Source organism: Cornus florida, unplaced genomic scaffold (assembly GCF_030987335.1).
Source record: "Cornus florida cultivar Cherokee Brave unplaced genomic scaffold, ASM3098733v1 CherokeeBrave_3.0.0_Hap2_Chr02, whole genome shotgun sequence".
Taxonomy (NCBI): Eukaryota; Viridiplantae; Streptophyta; class Magnoliopsida; order Cornales; family Cornaceae; genus Cornus; species Cornus florida.
The window spans coordinates 14843576-14866111 of record NW_026775572.1 but is presented as its reverse complement, the minus strand read 5'-3'; the positions used below and the strand labels follow the sequence as shown (position 1 = coordinate 14866111).

The 22536-nt window shown below is 38.2% G+C and overlaps 4 protein-coding genes across 4 annotated transcripts; 3 read left to right on the top strand and 1 right to left on the bottom strand.

Annotated features, from left to right (window-relative positions):
• The first annotated feature begins 2989 nt into the window (after positions 1 to 2989).
• On the top strand, positions 2990 to 6191 carry LOC132293809 (probable serine/threonine-protein kinase PBL7). The gene is made up of 6 exons (XM_059791436.1): positions 2990 to 3360; positions 3467 to 3576; positions 3661 to 4459; positions 4545 to 4781; positions 4870 to 5019; positions 5530 to 6191. The coding sequence occupies exons 1-6, from the start codon at positions 3115 to 3117 to the stop codon at positions 5680 to 5682; spliced, it is 1695 nt and encodes a 564-aa protein (XP_059647419.1). The 5' UTR covers positions 2990 to 3114; the 3' UTR covers positions 5683 to 6191.
• Positions 6192 to 11347: 5156 nt separating this feature from the next.
• LOC132293808 (signal recognition particle 43 kDa protein, chloroplastic) lies at positions 11348 to 12846 on the top strand. The gene has a single exon (XM_059791435.1). The coding sequence runs from the start codon at positions 11508 to 11510 to the stop codon at positions 12627 to 12629; it is 1122 nt and encodes a 373-aa protein (XP_059647418.1). The 5' UTR covers positions 11348 to 11507; the 3' UTR covers positions 12630 to 12846.
• Positions 12847 to 13751: 905 nt separating this feature from the next.
• On the top strand, positions 13752 to 18506 carry LOC132293807 (NDR1/HIN1-like protein 1). The gene is made up of 3 exons (XM_059791434.1): positions 13752 to 14588; positions 15019 to 15204; positions 18098 to 18506. Exons 1-3 carry the CDS (start codon positions 14130 to 14132, stop codon positions 18383 to 18385), a joined length of 933 nt encoding a protein of 310 aa, XP_059647417.1. The 5' UTR covers positions 13752 to 14129; the 3' UTR covers positions 18386 to 18506.
• Positions 18507 to 19940: 1434 nt separating this feature from the next.
• On the bottom strand, positions 19941 to 20942 carry LOC132285604 (dehydrin COR410-like). The gene is made up of 2 exons (XM_059787796.1): positions 20585 to 20942; positions 19941 to 20493 (listed from the first exon to the last, which is right to left on the bottom strand). The coding sequence occupies exons 1-2, from the start codon at positions 20804 to 20806 to the stop codon at positions 20137 to 20139; spliced, it is 579 nt and encodes a 192-aa protein (XP_059643779.1). The 5' UTR covers positions 20807 to 20942; the 3' UTR covers positions 19941 to 20136.
• Positions 20943 to 22536: the final 1594 nt, after the last annotated feature.

Below are 22536 nucleotides of genomic sequence, written 5' to 3'. Positions count from 1 at the left end.
TTATATGCGGGGCGGGGCCCCTAGGATATGTATATTGAACCCTTACCCGCCCCGTGACCCTCGACGGGTATAAAATTTGTATCCATGTCCGCCCCAACGGTATAATAAGTATTCCCATATCCGTTATTAACGGGACGGAACGGGGCGGGACCCCGGCCGGGGCGATAAAAATTGACATCCCTAATAGGGACACCTGATGTAAGAAACTCTCGTTAATTTATGCTCTTTAGGACTACATACTCTTGTTGTTAGAACTACTTTAGGAAATTTTATACTATATTTTCTTCACCCCCAAAATCATTCTTATCAGGTTCGGTTTGTAGTCTTCTTTTAAAGGTTAAATATTGCGTATAAACACAATTAATTGAGATATAGCTCAAAAACTGAATTTTGGACTTTCAGAGTCCGAAAACACTGAATGTGATAAATTACACTGATATAATAAAGTTTTGTTATTTACTTATTCTCTCTTTCGGTTAATATATGCTCGGAGTCATTAATTGTAAGCCATGCTTGTTAAATTGGTGGAGCAGTTGCAAAATGTACTTGGGAGGGTCCATTTGAAAGGTGGTTGAGGTAGCAATATCTCTGGCTAAGTGATACGTTTTAATAGCCTAGATCAATTAGCTGACCTACTTCATTCAATACGATTTTCCTCTCTTCCAAGTGGTTTACTTTTATTACATTTTGGAGGATTCATATGGTATTAGGTGTAAATTGCTCTGAAGAAAGAAAAAATAATTACATTCACCTCCCCTCATGTTTGGATAAATTACTCTCCTGAGATTTGGTGTGTGCTTGACCAGTAATGTTGATTAATGCTAAGATATTATTTATTTATCAAGAGATGAAGTGCAAGAAAAGACTCTTACTATGTAGAAGAGTTCGCCAAAAAACTACTTTGGACATTGTTGCATTACTCGTTTGGCTTGTTATCGTAAATTAAAAATTCTTAAAGGAAAACAGACTCAGGCAAAGCAGAGTTCTATTGAATTTTTATTTCGTTGTCATCATCATCAAACATCTATCTGCCTGCCATTCACGCATGTAACGAAGAGTTATGACCCTATTTAATATTGGACAATGACAACTACCCTTCAAAGTAGAAAATTGAAATTGAAGGCTTGGTTTTCAATACCCAACCTGTTTATTGCAGCTCATGAATGAATGAATGATTTGCAATGCTCACTTACAATATGGCAAGGGCTAGATCATAATGGCTGAAAACATTGCTTTGAAAGCTTTGAATAGACCTTTTTGTCATTTTTCCCCTCCCCGTAGGTGAATCACACACAACCCTTCCTTTGAAAGGAAGAGAAGATACCACTTCGGTCATGTCCGTCCGTCGATCACACCATTGCTCAAAGAAAAGTACCATGGAGCATCATTAAATGTCAAGTCCCCTGGGTTGGTGGATGAGACCAAAGTAAAATCCACACGAGGTCTGCTTCATTCCACGCAGGGCAATAAGGATTTGTCCAAAACATATCTGGTGCTCAAAATATAAAATGGCACCCCAACTAACATGATGACAGTGATGATAAATACTCAGATGATAGCAAGTACTATCTTGTCTTGTGAATGGAATAGTATGGGTATTTTTTTACCCAATGAATGGGATGATTTTATAAAATAAAACAAGGAGGAGGAGGCATACTCCCTTACAACAGAATTGGAAAAAGTCCATTTCCAAGGCCAAACAACGCCAAAAGGAAACTTCTCCGTACGAGATATTAAGATTGAAACAAAGCTAACAGGTCAAGCAAATTTAACTTGTGAAAATGTAAAACATACCAAATGATAGCATTTGCAGCAGCACGAACTTGATCTCTGATTCCATAATGACGAGAGGCATTCCTTTCAGTCCAAATCTTCCAAATGGTAATAGCGAAAACTGAACGCAGCACTTTTGATTTAACATTTTGTCATCTGGTGTTGTAATAAAACCAATCTACAAGACTGTTTAAAGATTGAAAATTCTGAATAGAATGTTCAAACCAATCCCACAGGCATTTCACTAGCTAATTACTCCAAAAAATTATTTCCAATGGCAACCAGGGATAGCTTAATGAGCCTGGTCAGATTATCTTTGCAATGAAAGAGTTTGTTTGAGTTTTAGTAATTATTCATGAAGTAAATTCTTTAGTGACTGAAAGTTCGATCCTAATTCAATGGTAGATTTCAAATCCATTACCCTATCGAAATCTTAGGCAAAAGAATGTTAGTAGTTTTTTCTTCATTTTTTCATATCAGCATTGCATCTTATAATTAGAGAGGTTTTGTTGAAGTCTTAAATACAGTATAAAAAAAGAAAGATTTGTCTTCATTTTTTTTATAAAAAAAAAAAAAATCAGTATTCCTTCTCACAAGTCACAATTAGAGGTATTGTTGGAAGTCTTAAATACAATACGAGAAGCTTTTATTCCCAACTGATCAATAGCAGATGATATCTTGTTAGGAGAGAGATTGTTTCAAAACCAACTACTGCTTAGCTAAATGAACAAATTTAAAGCCGATTAATGAAATTATGAAAGAACTGTTTCCTCTATAGTAACTAAACTGCTAGGCAAGTATATAACATTTTTTATTTATTTTTTTATGCCAACACATGACGATATAAAGAAAAGAATGAGGACCCACCATTTAGTAGCTAGTGTTTTTTGGGGATTCGACTCCCTGGTTGTGTTATATTCAATTTGGGTATTTGTTCTGTGTCATTTACTTTGCAACTTTTGTTGTCTATTTTTTCTCTTAGTATCAAGTTGTTCTTAATCTAAAAGAAAAAAAGCAGCAGTAACGGTTCTGGAAGTCAATAAATTTCTGTGCAGAAATTATACTTCACTGCTATACATTGTCGGTGTCCTTGTTGTGAGTTATAAGTATGTACCAACCTTAGTGAATGCTCAAACCCATCAACTAGCTGTTGCAATTAATGGAAGATGGCCACAATTAATTAATGAAGTCCCAACAATGAAGAATGACAACCAAAATGTTCAAGGCAATGTCCAATAACAGAAAGGTCAGGCGATAAAACCCTGGAATAGAGAAAGAAAACATTGACATTTCTTAAAATAGCTATGAGAAGGTACCTGAAAGTCGAAAGCTACTACGTTAATGATGGTGGGAAGCCCAAAGATCAATGACCGAATTTTGTCACTCCTAAGGTGCAGGACATCGAAGAAGAGAACAATTGTCGTTGGACTGAAATCCGATAACTGCAGCAGACAAATGCTACTCCGGTTACTCACTTTGGCGGTCTTGCCGGGGGACAATGTTCTGGCTGTTCATGTGCAGGAACCAGATGACACCTTCGACACAAATACTTTCCACATTCATGAAGATCTCTGCAAGTCCAAACAGGTTAGAAGATTTTCACCTCATTAGTGAAAGGAAATAATCATACGAAATTCTAAAAAGATATATTTGGATATTTGAGTGTTGTTTTGTTGATGTATTTCCTATTCAGGTGGATTTCCAGGTCAAGATTTGTATAGGAGAGTCCTACATTGCTGAATTAACCAATCAAGTACGAATTAACTTCGCAACAATACTTGTACTCGGTTGCAGCACTCCATGGTATGATCACAGACCTCTCTCCCTCTCTCTAAACACACCCCTATATAGTTATCTATCCCTCTCTCAAGGATGTTTGTTATGCAGGCCCAAAGATTCACTGGTCTCTAATTGCTTTAAAGCATTACCTCCCACTTGTTCTCTTCTGGTAATGGATAATGGGGGAAGAATACTAGTCCAGAAGCCTGGAACTTCCCAGCAAGGCTCCACAAACAGAGTGCTTCAATCGTCTTTGTCATCTGTATCGAAATGCACAAACTGTGACCAGTCAGGAACTGCCCGTCAGATCCAAAAATCATTGACAATGCCATCTTCCTCAACATCATCATCACTACGACAAGCAGAAAATACGAGACAGCACAGTGTTAAGAAAACATTGCAGCTTCCCAGCTTCATGAAACAGAAACTATCTCAAAGACTGGCTAACCTAGAAGCTAAAGAATCCGGAAAGCGCTTCACGTCATCAGAACTTAATGCTGCAACTAATAATTTCAGCCCTGAAATGCTTATTGGAGAGGGTGGGCACAGTAAGGTTTACAGGGCAAACCTTGTTGACGGTGAGGCTGCAGCTGTGAAAGCCCTCAAGACCACACTATCTTCAGCTGAGGATCTCCTTCAAGAAGTGGAAATTCTGAGTGGCCTAAAACATGAGAACATAGTCCAGCTTATTGGTTACTGTTACAGTAAAGAGCTGCATGCTGTAGTCTACAATCTACTAAAGGGAAGCTTGAGGCAGAAATTAAAACATCTCAAATGGAGTGAGAGGATGACAATTGCAATTGGCGTGGCAAAGGCACTGGAGTACCTTCATTCTTTCTCTCCCCCCATCATTCACAGAGATGTGAAGTCATCTAACATTCTCCTATCTGACAATTTCCAACCACAGGTAAGTTCTATGTCAGTTTACATTTACTGGTTTATACTTTTACTAAGTTATACACCAGCAAATGATGCTCGTTTTCAAACTGTAGCTTTCAGATTTTGGAACGGCAATGTTACATCAACAAACTCAGCAAGCTTCAGCATATGCAATGCCATCTCATGTTATCGGAACCTTTGGATACTTAGCCCCGGAGTACATGATGTATGGCAAAATTGATGAAAAGATAGATGTGTATTCTTACGGGGTTGTGCTCCTGGAGCTAATCACTGGGAAAGAAGCTATTGAAACAACCCAGACATCTAATCATGAAAGCTTAGTACTCTGGGTACTTCTCCAAGAGAACATGATTTTTAATTTCGAAAGAAAACTTTTCACCCTAAAGTTCTGAGCATTTATGCCAATTTGACTTGCAGGCAAGGTCTTTACTTAGTCGTGGCCTATGCGAACGCCTGATTGATCCCTTCCTGAATGAAGACTACAGGAAGGATGAGATGAAAGCAATGATGATTGCGGCACGCCTCTGTCTCTTGCATTCATCATCTAGAAGGCCATCAATCAAGACGGTACACTTCTGTTCCTTTTATCAAAGGGGTTTTTGGGACAAACTTTTGTGATAAACATAGTATCACCTCATTTCAATTCTACCACCAATTATATATCATAAATATTTCTTTTCTGTTCACCAAATACCAACCTATAATTGCGGATTAAGAATTCAACTAAAGTAAATCTACTTCAATATAAACTACAGCAATGACAATGAAGTTGAATTTCTACTAATATTTTGATCAATTTTTTCCTTAATGTAAAAAAGGGTGTCATCTATAGATTTATAAATTTGAACACTAAGAATTTTCAATCTACAGTTCAGTTCAAAGCTCCTGTCACTAGATCAATTGTTTTTTTTTTTGTGTGTGTGTGTGTGTGTGTGTTTTTTTTTTTTTTTTTTCTTTTCTTTTCCTTCTTCTTTTGTAAGAGTGAGTACTTACACTTACAGACATGTCAAGTTAAAAATACACATCCAGAACCAATTTTCAAAAACAAGGTTTTTCAGAGTGTGGTTCTGTCTGCAGATCCTGCAGTTATTTGAGGAGCCAGAGCACTGGCTAAATATGCAGAGGAAGAGAGAGGAGCTCATCAATAGGATTAGTTCCACAGGTAAATCAGGGTTGTGGAGACATGACGACTCGGATGCTGATGGACCTTTGGCTGTAGACAATTACTAGTCATTCTTTGTCAACTTATCATTCAGCACGATGTATCAAAATTTGATTACCTGAAATGCCGGAAAGCTTCCCAAATAATTCAAGTTGGGCATCTTCTCATTTAGAAGAAAAATGAAAATATTGCAATGTATAACTTCATGACAGATTAAACCCTTGTAAGACACCCTTAAGATCAGCTCCAGTCCTTCCTCTCTCCTCTTGTAAGAAACCCTTAACTTAAGTTGGGCATCTGCAGCATTTAGAAGAAAAATGAATATTGCAATGTATAACTTCATGACAGATTAAAACCCTTGTAAGACACCCTTAAGATCAGCTCCAGTCCTTCCTCTCCTCTTTGTATTTCACTAACTGCAATGTAAATACAGTAAACCTACGAGGACCAAAAAAGTCTCCTTACTACCAGAGGAAATGAATAAATGAACCATTTGACATTATTTCAATAGCAGTATGCCTGCCAATATATCAAAGCTTTCAACTAGTATTCTAGTTGTGAATGACTTTTTTTGTGATATGTTGTGAACATGAAAAGTGATATTGTAGCAACTCGAGGGGGAACATCTTCTCACAAGTCCTTGACAAGAAAAGAAAGAGTGCCTAGGAGAATTAAGGAATTTATAGCCAATTTTTCAGAAATTCAAATTTAAGAATCACAATTTATTGCAATGAGGAGTCACTCTAAATCAAATTCAATTCTATAAATACCATTTTCAAATGAATATCAGACTTTATAATCAAATGCAAAACACAAAATAAACACTTTTAACTTGGCATGAAAATCCAAGACATCTTCAATCCTGTGAAGCAATATTAAAAGTCTGTATTTGTCCTGAAATTCTATAGGCATTAAAACCTTTTCATCTTCCTAAATTCTGAAAATAGATTCTCAGCATTTTTTTTTGTAAAGTTAATAGATTCCCATCATAGTTCATAATGTCTCTTTTAAGTCCATTTTCATCTTTCTAAATTCCGTAAATAGACTCTCATCATTGCTATGTAGTATATTGTTCATAATGTCTCTTTAAGTCCATATAACATCTGTCCAACATGGGTTGTAGCAATTCAATATGTGACTTGCTCCATGTAATTGTATAACAAAAGGATAAATGCAAAAAAGCAAAATAGATTCATGATTCCTATAAAAGCCTGGTATTTTTCTTTACGAAGTTGAGATATGCATACATACCATTCCACAATCTTGTATTTACTTCTGATGGGAGGATCTGATGAAGTCCAAACAGGAGCGCTAGAAGCCACTTTGTGTAAAATTTATCCGTCTCCGGTCATCTCTAACAGCACCCCACCTAGGCTGGACCAGGAATAGGTGATGGCCATGTATATCATGCTCAGAAATTTTTATATAATTTTACCACCAAATGCAGCAGAGAAAAGGGTATGCGCACAATAATGTAGTTTCCCTGGTTGCAATTTCACTTTCACACCTGCTTTTAACTACAGTTGTTAAACTCAACATCTATGATCAGTCCATAAATTTGACTACAAATTTTCAATTCAAGCCTACAAGGCTTTAGATATGAAGAGAAAATATGATTCTTTACGAGAATATTTCTCCGAATTCACACAAAAAAAGTTAAATTGGCATGAAGTGTAAACAATTTACAGGGATCAACCTCAAACCTTAATTTAGCATGCCTAAGACTATGGAATCTAAAACCTAAGAGAAAATGAAACGTTGAAAACACACATGCATTATAAAATCTCATAAAGAACCAATGAAAGGGTTTCCAATCTGCATGAAATTAAGATGTGCGACCAAGAAATATCTCAAATGATATGATCGAGTGCTGAATACAAGACTACTCTTGCAAATCATTTTATAATTATGCTAATATAGTCCTAACCTTACCTCTCAATACTTTAAAAAGGATATCAAAATGAAAAGAAAAAATATATATATATTGTTGAGGCTGAAATTCGCGCAGTCCGATATGATACCGTTTTCCTGCAAGGAAGAGAGGAGAAGATCGATGAACCTTGACGGCACCGGTGTGGTGCCTGCCAAGAGCTCTCCGACGATCAAATTAGTCACGGAGGTCTAAAAAGAAGGCAGGGATTAATAATAGTTTTTACGTCGTACCTTCTTTAATGGCTTGATGCCCTATTTATGGCTGTCGATTGGAATCAAAATCGTTCCGCTGATATCGATGGTTGACCTTATCTTCCGCTTGTGCAAAATCATAGGAGATTTATTACCAAATTTGTCGGGATATGATTTAATCCTTTTAACCTCCTCTAGTTATAGTAGGATTATTCTTACTTGTTGAACCACGTCAGATTTGATTTCATTATCCTTGATAATGAAATCTAATCAATCTTATCGAGGGTAGGATAGGTTTATATTTTTCCCTATCAGTTGCCCCCCATTCCCAAACTTGCACGTCTAGCTTTGGGAATGTAATAAATAATAATAATACTCTTTTTTTTTTTTTTTTCACCCGAGGGAACAGTACCCTCGGGGTACTGTTCATGAACAGTACCCTCGGGAACTGTTCCTGAATAGTTTCTTCTTTTTTTTTTTTTTTTTTTACCCGAGGGAACAGACCCTCGGGTACTGTGCATGAACAGTACCCCGCGGGTACTGTTCATGAATAGTAATAATAATTTTTTTTTTTTTTTTCACCCGAGGGAACAGACCCTCGGGTACTGTGCATGAACAGTACCCCGCGGGTACTGTTCATGAATAGTAATAATACTTTTTTTTTTTTTTTTTTCAACCCCGGTGAATAGTAACTAAGGGTTTTTTTTTTTTTTTTTTTTAAACCCGAGGGAACAGTACTTTTCCTTTTATAAGGGAATAAATTATACGAGTTTCGTCCCTTTAGTAAGGGAATTGAACTTTACGAGTTTTACCCAGCTCACCTCTTTAATAAAGGATTTTTATTTACTATCCCTTATTGTAAGGGGATATTAATTATGGGATTCATCCAACCCAGGTCATTGTAGTCCAGGACATTCATTTATTATCCTCATATTACAGGAATATGGATTACGGGATTCATTTAACCCGGGTCCTGATAATACAAGATACTTATCCCCTATAGTCCAGGGATATGGATGACGGGATTCATTCAACCCGGGTCCTTGTAATACATGACACTCATTTACTATTCCCTTTTAGTACGGGGATACGGATTACGGGATTCATTCAGCCCGGGTCCTTGTAATACATGACACTCATTTACTATTCCCTTTTAGTACGGGGATACGGATTACGGGATTCATTCAGCCCGGGTCCTTGTAATACAGGACACTCATTTACTATCCCTTATAGTACGGGGATACGGATTACGGGATTCATTCAGCCCGGGTTCTTGTAATACAGGACACTCATTTACTATCCCTTATAGTACGGGGATACTGCACGTATAAACTAAAAGGAATTTTATTAAAGACCATCATTATTAAAAACAAAATAACACGTGATGGAGCTACCCTCCATTTAAACTGATTAACTGAGATGCCCCCAGTCTTTATTGTGAATGACTTGATAAGGCTAATTCCAGTCGCGAGATAATTTCTAGTCGGTATACTCATCTGAGTCATTCTCATGATATGTGCTGTCACTCTGGCTAAAGAACGATTTCTTATATTTGGTATTATTTTCATCCCTGACGAGAGGGGCTGGCCTCTTCTTGTCCTCTCCTTCCTTCCGTGCACTCATGGTGTCTTCAGCGTTGATGTGTTTTTGCGCTCTGATTAACAACTCTATCATGCTGGTGGGAGGTTCTTTTGATAAGGAGAACAAGAATCTGGAGGTTTGGAGTCCTCCTATGAAAGCGGTCAAAGCTACCTTGTCGTCCGCCTCTTCTACTTGCAACATCTCTACGTTGAATCGGGTGATGTATTCCCGAATCGACTCTTCCTTTTGTTGCTCCACAGTAAACAGGTAGGTAGCCGGCCTCCTATGCCTCTGACCTGCAATGAAGTGGCTCACAAACTGCTTACTCAATTCTTCGAAGGTGTGGATGGTTCCTGGCTTCAACTTGTTGAACCAAACTCTCGCTGATCCCTTAAGTGTAGTGGGAAAAGCTCGGCACATGATTTCATCTGGCACAACGTGTAACTGCATAAGAGCTTGAAAAGTTTCTAGGTGATCGAGGGGATCTTTGGTCCCATCGAAGCTTTCGAACAAGGGCATCCTGAACTTGCTAGGTAGTGGATATTTCATAACGGTGGGGCTGAAAGGCAAGTTGGTTCTTTGTACCAGGTCGTTTACGGTGGCAGGACATTTCCCTTTCATAGCCTGCATTACATCTTCCATTTTCCCCTTGAGATCCTTGATCTGCAAGTCGAGATGGGTAACTTTCTTTGTCTTTTCCTTAAGACAGAAGGCTATGCTTTCAGGAGGTCGGGAACTCCGTAGGAGAGATAGGTGAACCACCTCTCTATGTCGGGTTCCCACCTGGCTTTGTTCCACTTCAGTCTCATTTTGGGGGGAATGATTATCCCTCTCTTCAAGATTTTCATTACCTCCGTTTGGACCTGAGATATCTTGTCCTGGAAAGTTTTGTTGAGCCGGTGGAACAAGGTGTTGCAAGAGCGTTGCATTTTGTTGGATCAACTGGTTCATACCCTGACTCAGAGTTTGAACCTGTAGTTCCAACGCTGCAAGCCGTGCCTGGTCGTTTGGGACGTCTAGGTTTTCACCCGACTTTACCCTTTGACCAGATCCCTGCGACGATGTTCCTTCGGTAACCATACCGGACTGCAAACGTATATACCCAACGAGTAATTAATTGATTCAAGGGAATCGTGATTCCCACAGATGGCGCCAACTGTTGAGGCTGAAATTCGCGCAGTCCGATATGATACTGTTTTCCTGCAAGGAAGAGAGGAGAAGATCGATGAACCTTGACGGCACCGGTGTGGTGCCTGCCAAGAGCTCTCCGACGATCAAATTAGTCACGAAGGTCTAAAAAGAAGGCAGGGATTAATAATAGTTTTTACGTCGTACCTTCTTTAATGGCTTGATGCCCTATTTATGGCTGTCGATTGGAATCAAAATCGTTCTGCTGATATCGATGGTTGACCTTATCTTCCGCTTGTGCAAAATCATAGGAGATTTATTACCAGCTTTGTCGGGATATGATTTAATCCTTTTGACCTCCTCTAGTTATAGTAGGATTATTCTTACTTGTTGAACCACGTTAGATTTGATTTCATTATCCTTGATAATAAAATCTAATCAATCTTATCGAGGGTAGGATAGGTTTATATTTTTCCCTATCATATATATTTCTATTAACGGTTGAAGAGACAAGTATTGTTCATTAAATAATGCACCGAAACAATAACTAAATAAATATAGGAGTCCATAAAAATTCACTAGCCATGGGTTATAAGAATTTTCCATTATGCAACATTGAAGAGTAGTTGTTGGACACTATACATTGGAGTCGCACAAAAAAAGGATGGCACATACATTACATGTCACAGAGCGGGGGTGTGAAAACGTGAAAACAAACAAAGCTAAGTCACAAAGAGAGCAAGTGCCAAGTGTGAGAGTAAAAAATTATGTGGCTAAGGGTATTTGTACGACATACATACAATATTGTGAATTCGTGAGTCATTTCTGGCCACAAAAAATCAACACATTGTATGGATAATTCATAATCAGCTGTACAAAAGTGACAGAAAATAACAATATTGGATGGGATTTCTTATCCCAACCATCTTTTATTTGGATTACAGAGCATAAATCTTTTTGCCCCTCTCTCTCCCACATCACTGAGACTACACTCAGTCTTTCCTCATCTCCCCAACCAAAATAACTTACAAAACCCAATCTCTGAGCACCAAACCCTACCATGGACGCTCTTTTCGTGAACCCCTCTCTATCTCGCCTCAAACTCTCCCCCAAACTCACTCTCTCTTCCCCACTTTCTCTCTCCTCCCAACCCCTCCGTCTTCGAAACCCTCATCCCCTTAATCTCTCAATAGCTCCACTCGAAAATCAACAACCATCATCACCACCGCCTCCAGAATTTCAAGTCTACGACGAGGGCGAATCATACGGCGAAGTCAACAAGATCATCGGTAGCAGAGCCCTCCAAGGTGGGACCGGCATGGAGTACCTCATCGAGTGGAAGGACAATCACGCCCCTACGTGGGTCCCATCCGATTACATCGCCAAGGACGTCGTCGCAGAGTACGATACCCCTTGGTGGACAGCCGCCAAGAAAGCAGACGACGCCGCTCTCAAGCAGCTCATCGACTCCGTAGACGACGACAGGGACGTCGATGCCGTCGATTCCGACGGCCGCACCGCCCTTCTGTTTGTCGCCGGCCTCGGCTCTGAGCCGTGCGTTCGGCTGTTAGCCGAAGCCGGTGCCGACGTCAACCACCGCGACAGCAGCGGCGGCTTAACGGCTCTCCATATGGCAGCCGGCTACGTCAAGCCGGGTGTAGCGAAGGTTTTGATCGAGTACGGCGCGGATCCAGAGGTTGAGGATGAGAGAGGACGTACGCCGTTGGATCTTGCGAGGGAGGTTTTGAGATCGACGCCCAAGGGGAATGCAATGCAATTTGCTAGAAGATTAGGGCTCGAGAATGTCATTAAGGTATTGGAGGAGGCAATATTCGAGTACGCGGAGGTGCAGGAGATACTAGAGAAGAGAGGGAAGGGTGATAATCTTGAGTATTTGGTCATGTGGAAGGACGGTGAAGATAACGAGTGGGTCAACGCCAGATTGATTGGTGAGGACTTGGTGAATGACTTTGAAGCTGGGTTGGAATATGCTGTGGCGGAGTGCATAGTAGGGAGGAGAGATGGTGAGGATGGGAAGAAAGAGTATTTGGTGAAATGGTCGGATATAGAGGAAGCCACGTGGGAGCCGGAGGAGAATGTTGATCCTGATTTGATCAAGGAGTTTGATGAGGTGGGCCAGAGGGATGGGCTTAGAAATGACGTGGAGGCCCAATTAAAGTAGTGGCAAACCATGAACATAATTTGATTTTGGTTATGGTTTTGATCTACCTCTTATTTTCGACATGGAGGATTATTGTTGTTGTAGAGCTACACTTAAGTAACTTGAATAGTTAATCCCTTTTTTTTTTCTATTGATTTATTTGTAATTTTAAAGTTGTTTTTTCTTATTCTTGTTTTGTTTAAAATATTTTATGTGATGAAACTCATTTTGAAGCTAACATTCTTCCAAATTATCACTAGGCTTTGAGATTGATTATGTCTACAATAAATATTTAATAAGATCGAATAAAATATATATATTTTTTCTTCAAGACAAGAAAGTCACACAACCCGTGTCCTAATTTTGGCTCTTTGTTAATTTTGGCTCTATGAGATTCAAACTAGGATTTTCTTTTCCTTCTCCTTTTGAATAACTCAGTTAACAACAACAATTACATTTATGTGAGTCGTAATTATCAACATATTTAATAACTTTGGACTATTTTATCATTCTTCTTACATGTTTAGGAAGAGTGTGCCACCATGGGTTGTTGGCTCAAATAGTCCAAAGTTATTAAATATAAGAAATAACTTTGGACTACCTCTTATTTTCTAACTGGGTCGTCGTTTTTTGCGACCCAAAAAATGGGGCCCATATTTTGGAGATCTGTTGGACTAACCCAATTGCCAGAAAGGATCCAGAACTTTTAAAAAGAGGGCTCTTGAGCTGCTCTTACGGTCCAATTTGAAATTTTCAACTTTTTAAATTTCCATGTATATAATGTATTGTTGCCTGTTCAAAATATTAAAACTACCCTTTTGAATTATAGTGTTTGTTAGGGTAAGTTTTAAAAAAAATGAGAATATTTTAAAAAATATATAATATATATGTGTTTAAGTCCAACTCTTTGGTTGAAAAATTGAATTTAAAATAAGTTGTGCTTAACAATGCTATTTTATTCAATAAGTTAAAAGACTTAAAATATCAGCAAAATAACTTTTATTCCGTGAATCTAAGTGATAAATAAGGGTCTCACTTGAATTAAGGTAAGATATATTGGTTTAGTGTTTTAGGTTTAATTTATTGACTTAAATATCAATTTTCCTAAAATAATTATTCAATGACGATAAATTATGGAAGAATGTTTTTCATTTTAAAACTAATGAAGCGCGTGAGTAGAAATTAAAATAAGAATAAAAGAACACAGAAAGGGAAGCAAGCGTGAAGGAAACGCATCCTAAACCGCGGGATTAAACCTCGGAATTCAGAAACTGACAAAACAAACCCATTTGAGAATTGAGATTTCGTGTCTCGTTTCTCAAGAAATTTCAGTAATTTAGTGAAGCTAGCAAACCAAGAAAAAAGGTCTCTGTTTCTACTTCTCCCTCCGCAGAGCATATGCTAGCTGTTACTACTTCCCTTTTCAGACCAATGTGATAAATATACTATTTCCATCCACAAAATCAAAAACCCTATCTCTATCTCCATATATATACATATATACATATATAGGTAGTGTTGATGGCGGTGACAATGCATGTGAAATCGGACTCGGAGGTGACCAGCATTGACGCGTCGTCGCCGCCGCGGTCTCCACGGCGGCCGTTGTACTACGTGCAGAGTCCGTCGCAGAACGATGTGGAGAAGATGTCTTACGGGTCGAGTCCGTTGGCGTCTCCCACCCCCAACTACCACTACCACTGCTCGCCGATTCAACACTCGCGCGAGTCCTCCACCTCCCGATTCTCCGCCTCCCTCAAAAACCCTAATAGCAGACACCTTGCGACGTGGAAGAGGATTCAGCCGAGGCACGACGGCGACGAAGGCGAAGACGACGACGACAGCGACGGCGAGAACAACGAGAAACACTTGAGATTCTATGTGCTGTGCTTCGTCTTGTCATTTGTGGTGCTGTTTACCATCTTTTCTTTGATTTTGTGGGCTGCGAGCGTCCCTTACAAGCCCAAAATCTTTGTCAAGGTGAGTTGGGTTCTTTATTTTTGCTAACTCATCAGTCTTCCGAGTCAGCTAATTGACTCGGGGTAAGTTTTTGGGTTGTGTGCCGTTGTGGAGGGTGTGAAACCGACCGTTACTGAACTGATTATGAAGGTCTTCCGAGTTGACTCATTTAATTGGTCACGTGACATTCAGGTTCAATGTAATGTTTTTTTTTTTTTTTTTTTCGAAATTTAGGTTCAATGCAATGTTGTTAACCAGTAGTTACACGTCTGTGCACCATTCAAATGGCGTCCGAGTCAACTCAGTGGTCAAGTCACGCGACTGTCACTGCCCCCATTGAAGGGGAATGAAATTAAAGTTATTTGTGGTATTTTTTTTTTAACCAATATATGTGGTATTTCGTTTTTCCAATTTGATTAGGGAAATGAAGTAATGTTATTGAAAATCGCAGAACACGGTGTTCGAGACTTTTAATATTCAAGCGGGAATGGATGGGACAGGAGTGCAGACCGATATGCTGACTTTGAATTCGACGGTGAAGATCTTTTTCAGGAACCCAGCCACATTCTTTGGGGTCCATGTCACAGCTACCCCTCTTGAACTTCATTATTACCAGCTCAAGGTCGCTTCTGGACATGTAAGTAGTACAATCTTTCATATTCGGTAATTATCTTCATAATTATATCACACAAATTCTTAGTTTAAGTTATTCCACACTTGTTCATTAGGATTATCTTAACTTTTTAATAAATCATTCCCATTCATAGTTAACACATTCTATATTATATTGCTGATTACTGACGTGATATTGCTAATTAATTAAATATTGACATGTGGTGTGACACTAGTCTGAATATGTGGTGAATATAAATGTTATGTAACCTTCATGGATATTTCAATAATTTTAAGAGAATAATCAGACATAAAATGAGAAATTATAGACTGGGTTCAATATTTTGCACTCCTATTCAAATACCATCAATTTGAAATACCATAATTTTTGGTTGAGACTCTGGAGAGTAGTGTAGCACTGACACCTACCTTGATAGTTGTGCTTTTGAAGGCTGCAAAGACTGCAGTACACATTCATGTCTTGGTCTGAGTGAATTACAGGGGTTGTTTGGCTGTGCCCTGCATGTTGCCAATATTTGAAGGTGTCATCCTTGAATTCATGGAACCAATAACTTCACATGGGATTCATCTAATTTACCAAGTTAAATTTGCTTATGGTAATGCTATGATACCCGAGTCAGTTTTTTGGTGACTCTAATCATTGGTGTCCAACAAGGACTCTCACACAATAATCAATAAGATAGAGAGAGACTTCTTTTATTACGTTTCAATCAATGTTTGACACCTCAGTTGGTTTTAATAACTGGTTCGACGCTTTTATCATTTTCCATTTGCTTATTGTGGCACAAAATTTAGGATATTTTTCTAAATTTTCACCCCCAAAACATGGTAGAATCCTCTGATAGGGAGGACAATTAAAGTTTGATTCAAATGACTATCACTCATAAACTAGCTGCTATTCATGATATTGCAAGTGATATGGTGGGTTCTGATTTTAAGTTCCTTATAATCCATTTCTGTGAGAACTGTATGACCTCTACAGACAAAGTTATGCCCTATGGGGGGGATCAATTCATGTGTGTGACATAAGGACTTCCCTAATATTAATTTTAGATCTAACTTTTAACAGCTGGTTAGCTGTTTAATTCTTTATTTTATATATTATTGTTCTTCTTTCTCAAAGGCTAAAGGTTACCTTCCTCTCTAAGTACCATAAACACTAGCCATGTCTACACCATGACATTCCTTGAAAAAATTTATGCACTCCTTGGATGTTTTCATGATTGAAAATGAACTATAAGTTTGGACACTTGGCCAATCACAAACATCAAGAACAGTTTTCCATAAGTTGAGCATGAATTGGGACTTTTTAATATAGGAAAATGATGTCTTTTTTTATTTTATTTTATTATTATTTTTTTAAAAATATATGTTAGGAGATTCGTAATTATAGGCATAGTTAAAGGCCCAAGGCGCTAGAGGTCCTTTGGAGCCTAGGCGCGAGGCGTGCACCTGAATGAAGTGAGACGCATAATTGAAAATTTAAACTGCCATTATAACATTCATATCTCATAAGTTATATTCTAAAAATTACTATCAAATATAAAAAAGTAAATCCATCAACTATACAAGCATCCAACAACCATAAAATAGAGCACAAATTTGTTTTCTTGAAAGGCAAAGCAAAATGTGTTTTTTGAATGGCAAAACAAAGCACAAAAAGAAATATGTTAACCAAAAAAAAAAAAAATTTGTTAACAAGAAAAAAGAAAAAGAAAAAAAAGAGCAAAAAAAAAAGAGGCATACAGATGAGAGAACTAGACGAAGAAAGAGATGTAAATAAAGATAATAAGAGAGGAGAGATCTAGCGGAGAAGAGAGAAAAAAAAGAACTGACGTGGCTTCGTCGTTCATCTCTGCAACTAGGGCTTCGTTTTCGTCTCACAATCTCATTTTATCGTTGTTTGGTTAACACTTTGACTCTTAGGCTTTCTTATTTTTTTTATTCTTTTGAACAAAAGTTCCTTATATCGTATGATTGAGCTTTCTTTTTTGTTTATGCAGTTGCCAAAAGTACCCTTTTTGGCTTAAGAAATAGAACAATTGTATTTTTTTAAATAAATATCAGTGAGGTGCGCCTAGGGGCACCTCACAAACAGGACGAGGCGCAACCGAGGCACGCGCCTAGTAAATATCAGTGAGCCTGGGATGACAACAGGCGCTAAACCTGAGCCTCAAGCCTAGGCGCGCCTTTAACAAAACTAATTATAGGTTGTACAATATCATTATTAAGTATATTACTTACCCAAAAAAGTATTATTAAGTATTGATACTTGTCACTTTATCTTCCACATTCCGCAAATTTAATTAATCAGAGTTTATATATATATATTTATACTCCCCTATATGCATATATGTACTATGCACACACACATATATTAATATTAGTGTCTTATTGCGTCCTAATTTCTTCTAGGAGTTCTGTATTCATTTTTTTTCCCTTGTATGTATGCGCACGCACACAAATAAATGTTGGGCTTGCATCCATTTCCATAACTGTTAGTGTATTGCTGCGTCCTAATTCTGTCACAGGAGTTGTGTATTCATCTATTTTTCCCTATATGGATGTACACATACATATGGTTGTTGGACTTGGATCTATTTACATAAACGTTAGTGTGCTGCTGTGTCCAAATCTTGTCACAGGGGGCCATTCTTGCTGTGTTAATGTGCTATTTTTTTTTTTTTTTTTTAGGATCTTATTTGTTTTGTCAGAACACAATACCCTCTCATTGTCCCATGTTTGAAATCTATGTTACTTGTGCTCCTCCGAAGTGATAAGCCCACCTGTGATTATTTATGTGAAAGTATTTTGTTCTTACACAGGATCATTCTTGAACTTTTCTTCTTTCCATATAGTGCTTATTTCTTTATTTCATTGATGAACAAATTAAATAGGTGAAAAAGTTTTATCAGTCAAGGAAGAGTCAGCGGATGGTAGTAGCAGTGGTTCTAGGGAATCAAGTCCCACTGTATGGTGGTGTTCCATTCCTTAATGGTGCAAAAGACCACCTTGGGAGTGTATCAGTGCCACTGAATCTGACGTTTGTGATGAGATCAAGGGCCTATGTCTTGGGAAGACTTGTAAAGCCAAAGTTCTACAGGAGAATCCGCTGTGGATTTACTTTTAAAATCAACCGATTAGGCAAGCCTCTCAATTTGACGAAGTCTTGTATCTATGAGTGAGGTTCTACCTCTTTCTGGATACATCTCTAACATCTGTTTAACTGTTAACTATACTGCTTTATTCTTTAGTTGCAATTACCTCTTAAACATTTTACACGTCGTTTTTGATGCTTTTGATAGCATGGTATATATATTATAATTCATCTTAGATTTTTAGTTTTCATATATGCAATTGTTGTAGGAAACAAGTATGTGTTGCACTTTGGTTACCTCTGTTGGGGTGCTTTCGTTCATAGTAATGCTTAGACAATGTAATGGATATGAACCTTCCCATCCAGTTTTATCACAGAACTTAGTGTCCCATTCTAGATTGCTAAATTTGGATTTTGAGACTGTTCTGTGCCATGTCTCTCCAACGAAAATTGTGAGAATGCTTAGACTATGTGACGGATATGGACCTTCCCATCCAGTTTTGATCACAGAACTTAGTGTCTGTTGTGGATGCTAAAATTGGGGATTGAGACTGTTCTGTGCCATGTCTCTCCAATAAAAATTGTGTCACAACTGTATTTGTACAATCAGCTGCATTGCTATTTAAGGCAGGGGCTTTTTCATTAGAGCTTTTAGATGAGAACGAATAGTTTCACCTTTTCAATGGTGATACACTTTATATGGTTTAAACTATTTGCTAATGGATATGCAAAGTACTTAGATGTAGCCGTGTTAGTGTAACTTCCATTTGCGGGACTGTCCAGGAATACTTTGAACTTTTCTGGCCTTTAATGTGTCTAAGAACTAGCTGCCTCGTTTGTCTTGGAAGAAAAAAGAAATTTAGTTTAAAAATGGATGCCGTTTTATTATGAAAAAAAGCGAACATGAGGTCTTTTTTGTTATGATTGCACAGTTGATATGATCCGTCAGCGGAACTGTTGCATAAATTGAGGTTACTGAAACTTGCATAAAATGTCTATCAAGTGTGTTTTGTGTGTGAGAACTATAAAGTATCAGTGAAGAATTTACTATGACAGAGAGCGAACATGAGGTCTTTTTTGTTATGATTGCACAGTTGATATGATCTGTCAGCGAAACTGTTGCATAAATTGAGGTTACTGAAACTTGCATAAAATGTCTATCAAGTGTGCTTTGTGTGTGAGAACTATAAAGTGTTTCTTCAGTGAAGAATATTTAGGATGCTGTTTTACTATGACAAAAAGCGAACATGAGAATGTCTTTTTTGTTATGATTGCACAGTTGATATGATCTGTCACCGAAACTTTTGCATAAATTGAGGTTAATGAACTTGCATAACATGTCTATCAAGTGTGTTTTGTGTGTGAAAACTATGAAGTCTTTCATCAGAGTGACAGTATATTTATCTTGTGCTGCAAATGTGATAGGTGTGAATGAAAGTTGATAAAATTAGGGGAAAATGTTTCTCATCTTTTATATCTTGCATAGATTGCTGTGTTTCCCTTGCCCCTTTTCTATTTGAAACAATCTATCCCTCCAATTTAAAGGTGACACTAAATCCACAGGCATTTTTTTAGCTTGGGATTTTTTACACAGTTGAACATGGAAAACATATATAAGCATTTCTGGATTAAAAAAAGGCTAAAATAAGCTTTGTTGCCAAAACATACCAACGGCATACACCTAAAAGCAAAAAAACATAATACATGAAAGCAAATTCACACAAGCAGGTGAAGCACTTGTACAAGCCGAGAAGAAAATGAACAAAACCTAACAAGCAAGCTACATAGCGATTACAATAGCACACTTCCTAACTGAGTCCCACATCAGTTCTCCTCCTCCTACTCTTCTTTACCATTCTTATGGCATCCAGGTAGTTTGTCTTTAATTTTCTCCAGTATTCCTTTCTTCTCCTTTGTCTCATCTGCAATACACTCATGCAGAGCCGCAGGAGTGCCATCTTCAGCTTTTTTGTGCTGTCCCGGAAGTTTTTCTTTGATCTTGTCTAGAAAACCTTTCTTCTCCTCCGCCTGTGTCCCTTCTGCATTTCCAGTGTCATTGCACTTAAGTGGCGGGGAACTGTCTTTAGGCTCACTAGCCCCCTCTTCCTTTTCACGTGACATCTTTTCTTTGATCTTCTCTTTTAGACCTTTCTTCTTTTTCTTCTTCTCTCCTCCTCCATCTTCCTCGTCACTAGACTGAAATTCAAGCAGCAAAATAATTTGAGAAAACAAATATGAAGCTATATATACTGTTATTACGTTACGTTCACTCACAACAGATACATACCGAGCTAGAGTAGCTATGAGATCGATGGAGCTCTTCCATAAGTTTTGGCTTCTTTTTCTCTATGGGGTCTGATCCGTCTGTTGTATCGATCATGACTGCATCCTCTTGGGACTTGCCTTCCTCCTTCTTTCCCAAGAAATCAAACATTCCGCCGTCTCTCGTTTCTACTGGAAACTTTGTGGTAGTCTCGCTTCGATTTCCTTGAGGGCGTGGTTCTGTCATGCTGCTGATGTTAGGAGTTTCGGTAAAAAGAAGATAAAGAGAAAACAGACAATGTTAGCACAATGCTTAATAAGAGTTTAGAGTGTGAGTGATGGTATTGAGGGTTGAGTGGTGTTTTATGTTGCAAAGAGCTGGTTTTTATAGCGGCAGCTAAGAGAACATATTGTCGAGGGCCGAGGCAACTAGATATAGATATGTTCTATTGCATGTGCTTTGCAAAATTTTCCATTGATCATAAACTTGAATGAATAAATGAATTAGCTTTTGGAGTGGGAATGTGTTAACATGATATACTATATTAGCAATGGGATGTTACATATTGAAGAATACAAGATAAAATAGAGATGCTACTACATTGGCATCGAGTGAAAATGCGTACCAATGACATTGGAAAGGGCTTGCAAGTGTTCAACTGTCGAACATCGGGAGGAGAAAACTAAGAGGGGTCGTTGTGGACGGTTTGCACGAATCAAGATGTACCACGTGTTCGGTCAGACTCGGGATTTTTGAGACAAAGATGTTGTTAATACAGTGTGTATGGAATTGGTTTAGGATTCTATTATCCCTATGTTGTATAGTATTGCATTGTCCTGAGCTGCTTCTTGTCATGAAAACAACTAAACAGCTTTGATGATTAACACTTTTTAGTCCTATATGTCTTCAGGCAAATAAACTTAACTCGGTAAAACATCCATTCACACCCTGTTTCGAACCAGAAATATCTATCTCTGCTGACATGCTTATAGCACAAGAATATGGTTTCTTTGCTTAGAAGATTAGGATTCTTCAAAAGGAATGAAAATTGGTGTCTCATTTTTATCTTGGATTTGAGTTCTAAGGAATCAGACCTATCCACATCCAAACGATGTGGAATTGTGCACCTGTAACTCGCCCCCGCTTTTGACTCACCCAGACCAGAGACTTCCCAGGGAGTCACCCATCCTGGTACTACTCCAAGAGTTAAGTACACTTAATTATAGAGTTCTGATAGGTTCACGGCCATCACGGCTTTAAAACGCGTTGTGTCATAGAAGGGTGTTGAATCTACATATAGCACTTGCCCCATCCACACCCAGACGATGTGGGATTGTGTACCTGTAGCTCGTCCAGTGTGGTAGCCTACTGGTGCTCCCTGCACACGCTCACACACACCCGCCCACAAGGTCGCCACATTCTGGATTGACGAGGCTTATGTTGCATTTGGAAGCATCACTTTAAAATTAAAATTTGAAAAAATTTAGTTCAAACTTGTATCGCAATTTTCAGCTTTAGCAATATTACAATATTAGTAGTACATTGGATTTAGGGTGTCCTTGGTGGAGCAACCAGAAGACAGATTTTGGAGCCGACCAAGTTACTTAATTAGTAAGCATGCCACAATGGTTCCAAGACCTTGGGTGCCTCAGCTCTTAGTATATATTGATAGTTGCAAAAGGATTCCTGGCTGCCCAACTACCGAGGTGACCTTCACTTTATCAAGATGATTAATATAAGGCTTTCCATCATTCTTATTTTTATTTTTATTTTTATTTTTAACTTTAAAAATGGCTAGAATTTATTGAACTCACTTAACTGTTTGTATTTACGAAAATTCAAATTATCTTTCACTTTGGGACATGAGCAAAGCCGGTGGGTGCCCGGGGCACATGCCCCTGCCCACTACAATATTTAGTTAATATTTGATTTATTTGTGTATGTGTGTATATATATATATATATGAAATTTTCAAT